This window comes from Aegilops tauschii, chromosome 4 (assembly GCF_002575655.3).
Source record: "Aegilops tauschii subsp. strangulata cultivar AL8/78 chromosome 4, Aet v6.0, whole genome shotgun sequence".
NCBI classification, from domain to species: Eukaryota; Viridiplantae; Streptophyta; class Magnoliopsida; order Poales; family Poaceae; genus Aegilops; species Aegilops tauschii.
The window spans coordinates 435,873,667-435,885,582 of NC_053038.3; the positions used below are offsets into that span (position 1 = coordinate 435,873,667).

The 11,916-nt window shown below is 44.6% G+C and overlaps 2 protein-coding genes across 2 annotated transcripts; both read right to left on the reverse strand.

Annotated features, from left to right (window-relative positions):
- Window positions 1–2,399: 2,399 nt before the first annotated feature.
- LOC120963492 (uncharacterized) lies at window positions 2,400–3,829 on the reverse strand. The gene is made up of 2 exons (XM_040388134.2): window positions 3,483–3,829; window positions 2,400–2,823 (listed from the first exon to the last, which is right to left on the reverse strand). The coding sequence occupies exons 1-2, from the start codon at window positions 3,827–3,829 to the stop codon at window positions 2,400–2,402; spliced, it is 771 nt and encodes a 256-aa protein (XP_040244068.2).
- A 4,015-nt stretch (window positions 3,830–7,844) lies between these two features.
- Window positions 7,845–11,676, reverse strand: LOC109731533 (protein FAR1-RELATED SEQUENCE 5-like). The gene is made up of 6 exons (XM_020290703.1): window positions 11,605–11,676; window positions 9,672–10,165; window positions 9,203–9,547; window positions 8,547–9,066; window positions 8,164–8,425; window positions 7,845–8,062 (listed from the first exon to the last, which is right to left on the reverse strand). The coding sequence occupies exons 1-6, from the start codon at window positions 11,674–11,676 to the stop codon at window positions 7,845–7,847; spliced, it is 1,911 nt and encodes a 636-aa protein (XP_020146292.1).
- Between the last annotated feature and the right edge of the window lie 240 nt (window positions 11,677–11,916).

Here is an 11,916-nt window from a genome sequence, read left to right on the forward strand (position 1 = left end):
CGCCTTCCTGCGGCGACTGTGGGCTTGGGAGAGAGAAGTTTGTGGTTTGTGTGCAGTGGAGATTGAAGCGGCAATGGTGGTTTCTGGGAATGAGGCAGAGATGGAAGACAATGGGGTATTTTGCAGTGCGTCGACGGGGATGTGTGGGAGGCGGTTCGTCGGGGGCGTGGGTGTGGTGGTCGTGGGGGTCCCCGTTTGCAGTCCCTTGTGGCAACCGCTCAGTGGGTGACGCGGGTGGTGGCCTGGAAGAAGCAACCGTCCAATTCAAATGGTTTTACTGCTGCACTGACTTGTCTTGTTAAGCTGTACTTATGACCTGCTAAATCCCACTTGCACGTCTCAGGGGTGGTGATGACGACATTTTGGACTGTTTAGGTGACGTATGCTTTGTGATGTTTTTCCGTGAGGATGTTAAGTATTGTTTTTCCACTGAAGTCTTATAGACTAGTTTATCTGAAGACATTTTTCAGTGCCCTGGGAGTTGTTGCTCAAAACTGGTACTTATTTTATTTTCATCTGTACTCACCTAAGTTAGGCCTTTATAGTTTTTGTATTCTCATTTTAGTGCACTTATGGTTTAGTGCTGTGTGAACTGAAATGTAATTTCATACAGCGTGCGGTTTTGAAATTTGGTGTCGTAGTGGTGTGAGTGGCCTGACTGATCCTGCTTTTTTAGTACTGATGTCATATGTATGTTTGAACTAAGTTTTTTTTGTTTTTTGGGTGGTTTGTGGGATTGAGATTATTTTACGACCAGATCGTTCGTTGAGGTGTGTACAGATTTTATATAAATTAGAAATTTAGCAGAATTGACAAATAAATTTTATTTGAACTTCTTTTATTTTAGTAGTTGAACTTGTCAGATTTTATGTAAATAAGAAATTTAGCATAATTGACAAACATTATATGTTTTGAACTTTTTGCATTTTAGTAGTTGAACTTGTCATATTTTATATAAATAAGAAATTTAGCATAATTGACAAACATTATATGTTTGAACTTTTTGCATTTTAGTAGTTGAACTTGAAAGTAATATTTAATTCGGTTTTTTAAATTATGTACATTTAACAGATAGGCTATTAAGTTCTCTTCTTTTTAGAGGTTCATTGTTTTTGTATCATATTTTCTCCCTTTTTTATCATCCGTGGTGCAAAGCTAAAATTATTTTTATTTATATTTTTCGTATTCAAAGTTATTTCCTGTGAACTAGTATTTGAATTTATATATTTTCAGTTTCGAACATTTTTCTTGTAGTTTATATTTCTTTGCTTCGCCCTCTGGTTTGTTTAGCTGGGCTTATTTGGTGTGGTGTTTGTAAATGATGCAGGCTATTGGGCCATTTTCCGGCCCAGATAGCTCGTCCGTGCGGCTGTGCAGTGCTGCATGCGCATGCGCTCTGGGTTTAGTCCCACCTCGCTAGTCGAGGGGGCTCCGGACCTGTTTATAAGCGCAGCCGAGGCTCACTGGTCGAACTCCTCTGAATACTTACCTGAGCGCTTATACACGGCGCTCTCTCTCTCTCTCTTGACCTGTGGGCCTTGATCGGTGGGCCCTGCGTTGTGCGGATTACAAGGGATTCGCCTATGGGCTCGAGTTCAAGTATCTAGCAGCGTCAGGGCCTGCGCCTGACCTTGGGCGGTCAGTTTTTTCTTTTTTTGTTTGTTTGAATCTAGTACTTGACTCCAGAGTAACTTGGACTGAAACTTTTTGTTCTAGTTCTTGTCAGTTTTGTGTAAGTGTAATCTAACATGTACTTGCATGTAGACTAAGTTGTATTGATAGTCCATTCGTAGTAGTGCTTACGGACTGATGCTTCTATGTACTTTTTATTGTAGTAAGTTTGACTGTCCGATCAAGTGTACTAGTACTGTCATTCTTAATCTGCAAGCGACCAACATAAGTGTGTGCTGATGCTTCTTAACTTTTTCTGTTTGTAGTACTTGTTAATTTTCTAGCAGCTACATATGAATGAGAACACTACATGAAGTACTAAGAATTTTTGCTTCAACTTTTGAAGTGTTGTTAAGCAACTCAAATTATGCTGATTGTTCTCAATATTATGTTTTCTATACAATACTGAATCGAAACTAGACATGGAACAACGTTGTGTGATTAGTTGCATCATAACTAGTACTTTAGAGCAGCCACAAAGTTCCATTCAGAAGCTACTTTTGAATTTGAAATGATGGATTAACAACATACGAAGCTACTAAACTTATATAATGAGATAAGCAAAACATTGTACTTGATGACATAAGTAAACTTGTTCAACCATGACAAGCACGACATAATCATACTGGTTCAACCCAACAAGAGCAAACTACTAATTTGAAACAACAAGATAAAAGGCAAGCACAAGCGGAAGGAAAACGAAGGCAGGCTCTGATGTATCTTCATCCCTAAAAGGGGCAATAGGGGTGGTCGTAGAATTTCGCATCCTCCCGCTCTTTTGCAAATTCCGAACCATCTGTGATGTAGTCGATCATGCTCCATGACTTGTACGTGGCGTACGCATCTACTCCTGCGTACTCGATGAGGTTGTCTGGCAGCGGGCTAGTCCCCCACAGTTTGTAGTCTTCCTGCGTGTTGATGTTCTTCTTCATGCCTTTGTAGAATGGATGGATGACGCTGGCTGCAACATCAGTCAAGGAGTCGTACTCTTTTCCGGTGTATGGAACTCTCCACTTGCGCTGAATGTCGATGAAATTGTTGGGGTTGATCTCCAAACCGGACAACTTCAGCTTCTCTTTATCACTTTCAATGCTGAAACCGGCAAATGTGAACAACGTCTCATGGTGCAGCAACTCGTTCAGGCGCTTGGGCCTGCAAGGGGAGAGACATTTTTGAAAATTAGCATTACTTTTGATGTTTGAATGATTCATTTTTGTTTTGTTTTACAAGTGATGAATCCATGAAGTAGATGTTTATGTAGCATAATAATCGATGAATGTACTTCAAAAACTAGTAAACAAAGTTCTAAAGTTAAATTAAGTACATCATGTTATTCTTCTTTTTGGATTATACATAGTTTCAGTCAATGTTGTATGTTCTGCTTTGGTAGTAGTTTAGTTTACTTTTGTTGAATAGGATAACACATAACCAGTGCTTTACCAAGTCCTTAGTTTATTTTCTTATGAAAATAACATTAGATCAAATTCAGAAAATACTTCACTACATCAAGTTCAGAAACATCTTTTTAATACATCAAGTACATAAACTACACTATTGGATCAAGTTCAGAAACTACACTACTCAATCAACTTCAGAAATTAATCTTTCGCAAGATTTTCCAAATAGTAATCCAGTGCATCAGGTTCAAAAATACATTTATAGTGTATCTACTTGAGAAAATGCAGTAGTGCATCCACTTTTCACAAACCACACTAGTACATCTAGTTGGGAAACAAGTCTGATGAGATTTTCAGGATACAGCACTAATAAAACAGATAAACCAAACATGGCAAATGAGTAGGATGGATCACCATTTTGTGGCCGCTGCGATGTGGTACACCAAGCAGAGGTCGTCGACGCACAACTGCAGGACTGCTGCCATCTGGGGAGGTTCATCTTCGTTGGTGTAGTGCACACCAACGCCGACGATCCTACGAAGCATGCCGCCAAGCTTCCTCCAGAGCCTGGAGATCACCTCGTCGGCCTTGGCTGGTTCGCTGGTGCAGACGATCTCCAGCGTCTCCTTGCCGTGGAGCTCAACCCCTCTGAGGGTTTTGGTGTACTCGCGCTTCTCGCTGGGGACGTGAACGTCGACGAGGTTGCTGCTCTTGTCCGACGACTCGTCTTGATGGCGCTTGGTGAACGGTTCCTCCGCCATCGCCCTCCTCCGACAGCTGTGGGCTTGTGAGAGAGAAGTTTGTGGTTTGTGTGCAGTAGAGATGGAAGCGGCAATGGTGGTTTGTGGGGATGATGGAGAGATGGAAGAGAATGGGTTTTTTTGCAGTGCGTCGACGGGGATTTGTGGGAGGCAGTTCGTCGGGGGCGTGGGTGTGGTGGTCGTGGGGGTCCCCATTTGCAGTCCCTTGTGGCAACCTCTCAGTGGGTGGCGCGGGTGGTGGCCTGGAAGAAGTAACCGTCCAAGTCAAATGGTTTTTACTGCTGCACTGACTAGTCTTGTCAAGCTGTACTTATGACCTACTAATTCCCACTTGCACGTCTCAAGGGTGGTGATGACGGCATTTTACTGTCGCACTGATTCGTCTTTGTCAAGCTGTACTTATCAGCTGCTTATCCCACTTGCACGTGTCAGGGTTGGTGATGATGGAGGTCTGTACTCCTCTACTGTGGTACTTGGACTGGTGATTGAAGTGTAATTGAACTTACCAAATACCAGTGAGACTATGTGTGATGCTAATGTTTTTTAAAACAATTTTTGTATTTTTTTAAAGGATTGTTTATATCAAGATAATCTCTGAGTATTTTTACAGATAAATTAGATTTTCATCAGTACAGAATGTATTATATTCGCATTTTTGTTTGACGTAATTATTTTTATGTACTGATGGTCTTTCTGAATTGGGACTGGTAGAAGCAGACATAGCTTTGTTTTTTCAAAACAATGTCTTTTTTAGGTGTTCACGGGTGTGTTTGTTTTACTCTGCCTTTGTACTGACGACTGAGAATTATCAGTACTGATGTACTATAAGAGTTTAAATTTTCATTAAATTTTTTTTGCTGAGTTACTGGTCGACAGTAGTGTTTTACGTCAGTACAAATGTATTTGTGACTGCATTCAAAAGGATTATCAAATGGTTTACATAATAATGTCACTGCTCCAGCAGGCACAAATCACAAATTATATTAGTACTGATGTGTACTTTGCCTTTGTACTGACGACTGAGAACTATCAGTACTGATGTACTATAAGAGTTTAAATTTTCCTTAACATATTTTTGCTGAGTTACTGGTCGACAGTAGCGTTTGCGTCAGATAAATCCAGATAAGTTTTTTCAAATGTATTTGTGACTGCATTCAAAAGGATTATCAAATGGTTTACATAATAATGTCACTGGTCCAGCGGGCACAAATCACAAATTATATCATAACTATAGTACTGATCGAGAAATCTGTTGGAAATATGCCCTAGAGGCAATAATAAATGGTTATTATTATATTTCTTTGTTCATGGTAATTGTCTATTATTCATGCTATAATTGTATTGTCCGGAAATCGTAATACATGTGTGAATACATAGACCACAACCTGTCCCTAGTAAGCCTCTAGTTGACTAGCTCGTTGATCAACAGATAGTCATGGTTTCCTGACTATGGACATTGGATGTCATTGATAACGGGATCACATCATTAGGAGAATGATGTGATGGACAAGACCCAACTTAAGCATAGCATAAAAGATCGTGTAGTTTCGTTTGCTAGAGCTTTTCCAATGTCAAGTATCTTTTCCTTAGACCAAGAGATCGTGCAACTCCCGGATACCGTAGGAGTGCTTTGGGTGTGCCAAACGTCACAACGTAACTGGGTGACTATAAAGGTGCATTACAGGTATCTCCGAAAGTGTCTGTTGGGTTGGCACGGATCGAGACTGGGATTTGTCACTCCGTGTAAACGGAGAGGTATCTCTGGGCCCACTCGGTAATGCATCATCATAATGAGCTCAATGTGACTAAGGCGTTAGTCACGGGATCATGCATTGCGGTACGAGTAAAGAGACTTGCCGGTAACGAGATTGAACTAGGTATTGGGATACCGACGATCGAATCTCGGGCAAGTAACATACCGATTGACAAAGGGAATTGCATACGGATTGATTGAATCCTCGACACCGTGGTTCATCCGATGATATCATCGTGGAACATGTGGGAGCCAACATGGGTATCCAGATCCCGCTGTTGGTTATTGACCGGAGAGGCGTCTCGGTCATGTCTGCATGTCTCCCGAACCCGTAGGGTCTACACACTTAAGGTCCGGTGACGCTAGGGTTGTAGAGATATATGTATGCGGAAACCCGAAAATTGTTCGGAGTCCCGGATGAGATCCCGGACATCACGAGAGGTTCCGGAATGGTCCGGAGGTAAAGATTTATATATGGGAAGTCTTATTTTGGTCGCCGGAAAAGTTTCGCACTTTATCGGTATTGTACCGGGAGTGCCGAAAGGGGTCCGGGGGTCCACCAAGGGGGTCCACCAGCCCCGGGGGCCACATGGGCTGTAAGGGGTGCGCCTTGGCCTATATGGGCCAAGGGAACCAGCCCCAAGAGGCCCATGCGCAAGAGATAAGAAAAAAGGGAGAGTCCTAAAGGGGGAAGGCACCTCCGAGGTGCCTTGGGGGGGAAGGACTCCCCCCTGGCCGCACCCTTCCTTGGAGGAAGGGGCAAGGCTGCGCCCCCCCCCTCTCCCTTGGCCCTATATATAGTGGGGGGAAGGGAGGGCAGCAACATCTAAGCCTTGGGCGCCTCCCTCCTCCCCTGCAACACCTCTCTCTCTCTCTCGCAGAAGCTTGCGAAGCCCTGCCGGAGAGCCGCTACATCCACCACCACGCCGTCGTGCTGTTGGATCTCCATCAACCTCTCCTTCCCCCTTGCTGGATCAAGAAGGAGGAGACGTCGCTGCACCGTACATGTGTTGAACGCGGAGGTGCCGTACGTTCGGCACTCGGTCATCGGTGATTTGGATCACGGCGAGTACGACTCCGTCATCCACGTTCATTGGAACGCTTCCGCTCGCGATCTACAAGGGTATGTAGATCCACTCCTTTCCCCTCGTTGCTAGTAGACTCCATAGATGCATCTTGGTGAGCGTAGGAAAATTTTAAATTATGCTACGATTCCCAACAAAATCGACGATAAAGCTAAATAAGTTTTGGTAACGACAGTGTTTCTGAAATGTTTCCTCATTGCGTGCCGAGGCAACTGAGACTACAAGCTTATTTTTTAGTTGACGCAGCAGCATAACCACTATGTATTGTTCAATTGTTCAGTCTTGAGCTTCTCCTAACTGGCCCCGAATGTTGTGCCTTGCCGGCGCCCTTTCCTGGTTGAGCCTTGGCAGCTTCATCGTCAGTTTCAGTTTCCTCGTCCCCAACACTTTCATCTTCATTGTCTTCGTCTGATTGGTCGTCATTCTCGTCAAACTCTTCTTCTTCTTCATCGTCTTCATGATTTTTTGGAACTCTGCACCTTGTCCTATGTCTGTTCAGCGCCAATGACCTCCTTGCCCACTTTGCACGTGCGGGCATTATGCCCGTCAGTTCCCCCACACTTGCGGCAAGTGTAGCTGTTACGCGTGTTGTCTCCATTGGTAGAAACCTGGGTGGCTCCAATCTGCTTGTGCAGCGTTTTCTTGTTGACAGTGCCATCTGTGCGGAGTGGGCATGTGCGGTAGTTATGGTTACTCACGACGTTGCAGAATCCGCATGCCCTTATCCCGAGAGGTTTGCCGTCCGGGCCAAATTCCACGCACTTGATGTGGCGTGGCGACTTTTTGGGTGCTGCTTTCGCTGCTTGCGTTTTACTCTTCCTCCCCTTTGTGTTTGAGAATATGGGTGGTTTAATCACCCTTTCCTGCTGCTGCCGGTAGGATGTCCTGTTGTCATGTCGTTCGCCTATAGCACCATCAAGCTCATGATCGTGCATGTGAGCATGTTACTGCTGTTGAGTGTGCACATGGGCAAGCTCAGGTTGCTGCTGCTCCTCTTCCTCGTTGTCGAACGGGTCAACAGCTCCCAGATGGTTCATCTCGGATAACATTGTAGCAATATCCTGCTCAATGGCTTCATTGTCCGCGACACCTCCATTTTCAGCAGAGTGCATGGCGTCGAGTTCTTGTTCAAGTTTTTCCAATACGACCCGTGACCTCGCCATTTGCTCTTGGCTTCTCAGGCTTTTTTTCTGTGCACCCTCATGTTCAGCGTCAGCAGTGAGCTTTCAATGCAGTATTGGGATGCCTTGTTTGACGCTACTGTCCTCAAGTCATTTCTGTTGAATGTTGGCTGGATGTTCGGGCGTTTGGTGTATCTCCTGAGGATGTATTTCTCTGGAACTCTGGCAGCCTTAATTGTCTGCATCATGCACAGGACATGCACGCAGAAAAGACCTGTATTTTTTTGGAAGAGGTGCATGTTTTTTGTCATTTCATTCGAAGAAAAACTTTGCAAAAAAGTAGTACAGTATGTAACATCTTTTTTTAATCGTCACCTGTGTGGTCCCATAGCCTGCACTCGCACTCATATGTTTCTCCCACGGGGTCTGCAACCACCTGGAACGCGTGCTGAGACCACGCAGACAGCTTTTGTGGGTTGTTGTAGCGCACGAGGTACTTTGTGGGCTCTTCTGTCTCTGTCGCCGTGAAGAGTGTGCTCAGCTTTAGCCTTTTTCTGATCTCGCTGTACACAGCTCGTGAGTAAACCTTTGCCATCTGGGTGTCAAACCCATAGAAGGTCAGCGTGTTTTGTTCCTTCTGCACATGCAAGAATGATGACCAAATTGTTAGTTTTCTGGCAGCAAAAACTTGTCTAACTAATAAAGTTTTACTTTAGTAAGCATGTTTTTTTGTCTCACGACAGGTGATAGAGCTATACCCTGTTACCCATTGTCTCTTGGTTCTCTGTCTGCCTCCTGGTTTTGACGCAGGAGTTTACCTGGCTGACAAACCGGTGTAGGTTTTGTCTCTCACTTACAAAGTTCTTCTTGAGCACATAGTTCATGCTCTCACTTCGCTGTGTGGATGTCATTTTGGCGCATAAAATTTCTTTGAAGTAGGCTGATATCCATTTCTCATGCTCGTTCCACATGGCCACCATCATGGCATCATCATGGAGGTTGTACCTATCCATGAGTCCTTTCCAGGCATCCCCAAACTCAGTTGGCATGAGGGGCCAGTTGAGGATTGATGTGAATTCATCCTTAAAGTCTTCGTGCAGGTAGTACAGGTATGCGAGGTGTTCCCTGTACTTCTTCATAATGTGCCAGCGGCACAACTTGTGTACTGTGTTCCCGAAAGCATCTGGGATCGCCAAAGCCATTGTCGGGCACTGGTCTGGTAATGAGAAAAGAGACATGGAGTGGTCAGCAGATGGTGGTGCATATATACCAATAGAACTGACACAACATTTTTTTACTGTGTTATTTTCCTTTTATTTTTTTGGGAGGGGGGTGGTGGTGGTGGTGGTGGTTGGGGGTGGTTTTCGCGGTTGTACGTGTGAGGATGCATGTAGGAGCCTTCCCTCTCATGCACCTTAAAAATGTCTTGAACAACCATCTGAATGAAGATGCATCCTCATCTCTTATCAGGGCGAAACCAAAGAATGTAGTCTGTAAGTGGTTGTTAGTACCGACAAAAACCCCAAGTGGCATATGGTACTTGTTGGTCTTATATGTGGTGTCAAATGTTACGAAGTCACCAAAGTCCTGATAGGCCCCTCGGCAGCTTGCATTCGCCCAGAATATGTTCTTAACTCTGTCAGACTCATCGAGTTGCATGTCACAGAAGAATTCCCTGTTTATAGCTTTCATCTCCCTAGAGAAGTTGACAGTCTTTAGGACATCGTCCACATCATCCATCCTTGAATTCTTTGCTTTCCTGCATATTAAAAGTTCATTCAAAAATGCATGTTGAACTGGCGTCAGGTCATGCGTTGCGTAATATGTTAGTACCGACAGAGGAAAAAAGGCGGTTTATGGGAGGAGAACAAGTTTGTACTTACAGGTTAATCAGGTCTTTGGCATGCATTTCGAGGAAGTAGCTACCAGGGTCATCACCGCCCAGTATGCTCATGATTTGCGCGTGTTCAATGCCTTTGAACTGCAGGTACTTGACGTACTCCAAGATTGTTTTGTCAAAGTTTTTGTGGAAGTGCATGAAGACAAGCATTTTCGGAGTGAGCTGTAGCCTGTGGTTGTGTTCCCAGACTATCTCTTTTACGAAAAATGTTCCATCCTTTTCCTTCTTCAGCCTCATTTTAGCCTCGCAGTTAGTCCTGGCTGTCGTTTTGTTCCGCTGTCTATTTGCTTCAGACACCTTCGATTCATAGACTCCATAGCACGTGCAATAAAGGTAGGCTCTGGTCTTAAACTTGGGGCCTTCCCTGACAGCAAAACCCGCGTGCTTCGCATAGACATTGTAGAAATTCTTTGCTTCTTCAAAAGTTTCATAGAGCATCTCTAGTCTTGGCAGAACGCAAGCTTCAATGTTAGGTGGCTGCACGCAACAGTGAGCAAACAAAAATGCAGTTATGAAAATGTTAGATGGGGTGGTCACAGTACCATGGTATGGACTGTGCTTCTATGTTTTTTTCTATATGGATACTTACATGTGTATAGCTCTGTGCTGCCTCCGGTGTTTGCTGTTCACCCTGGTGTATGGGCGCGGGTGGTGTCACCCTTGGCACATGCAGCAATGCATCTCTTGGAGGGAGCAATGTTGACGAAGATCTCCGTCTCTCATTGTACGGCCGTCTCCCCTCAGGTTCGTTGTGAGGTTGCTCCTGTCTATATGGCTCATATCTTGTACTTTGGAACCTGCTAGAGCGGCCAAAATTTCTGTCTCTTTGGCCTAGTCTTCCCGTCGCAACCGCTTTTGCAGCACGGATGATTGATGTTGACGGAGCGACTGGTGGAAGCCTTGTTGCAACCCATCCACGGCTTCCTGTCCTTGGCTTTCTGCATGCGCTAGGGAAGAAAAACATTTGTTGTTGGGGATATTGTTGGCCTTGTTGCAACCCAGGAGTGACAAAGCTTGTATTCCCAGATATTGGTGTTTGCTGCATAGAAGAACTTGTCCGTGCTTCTGATGATTCCGGTGTATCTTGAAATCTGCCTGTATTGATGAAGTATCTAGGTGGTATTTCTGGTGTTACCCGACCAGGTGGTGCCCCATATCTGCTTGGCTCATCAAACGCTCACTGCGTGTGCCGCCTTGCTCGCTTCTGCAATGACATTCAACAGTTTTGGGATTAATCTTTTCTGCATTTTTCTCGTATACATGCTATGGGTAACATGTCATGCACTGAAGGCAATGTACAAGTTGAACTTGCATCGTTGGTTGTTATTTAAACTGTTGTTCTCTATTTTGTATCTGGTTTCGTTTTTTCAGTCGAACAGTATAACCGTACATGTTCAACACTGATGTACTGATGTACTGTTTTTTAGCACTGCTTGTAAACTGAACATTGAACTTCAGAGATGTATGGATATGCATATATATAAAACTGATGCATGTCTTCTCTTTTGTTCATCTATAACTTATGCAACTACACTAGAAGTACTCCTAGTTTATGTATCATTGAACTCACTGTGTAACATGTGTATATTTTTTTCAACATCATTCTTTCACTAGTTCGAACTGACGCAACTACACGACATGTACTATTAGAAATAACATCATACAACTTGCAGTGGTAGCTGAACCTTACATAAAGCCTAGTAGCTCCTTGGACTGATGCATAAGTTTATGTTTTTTGGTTTTGAACTGAAGCTAGCATATTAGAGGTATTGACAGTAACCTTGACATCCAAATGTTGCATCAAGTGGCAGGGGTGTAATGAACTGATCAAGCATTTGCAATGTACCATCAGGTTCTTCTTCATAGCAGGACTGATGAACTGATGTACTGACACAAACGTGGGAAGCAGACATTACCTCCAGTGGACTGACTTCTTCTTCTTCCTCTCGTGGGCGGCGTACTGGCATGTTCTTGGGAGGCAGCGCCATTGATGCAGCTCCTGCTTGTGGTGGACGTCTGGCGAAGAGGTCCGGGGAGGCAGCACCTTGTAGGGATCACTGCCCCGGAGAAGGAGCCCCGGCGACGGAGGGAGGCAGGAGGCGGCGGATCATGGCCCCGTCGTTGGATCCGGCGACGAAGGGAGGCAGGAGACGGCGGATCACGGCACCGTCATTGGATCCGGCGACGGGGGGAGGCAGGAGACGACGGATCACGGCCCCATCGTTGGA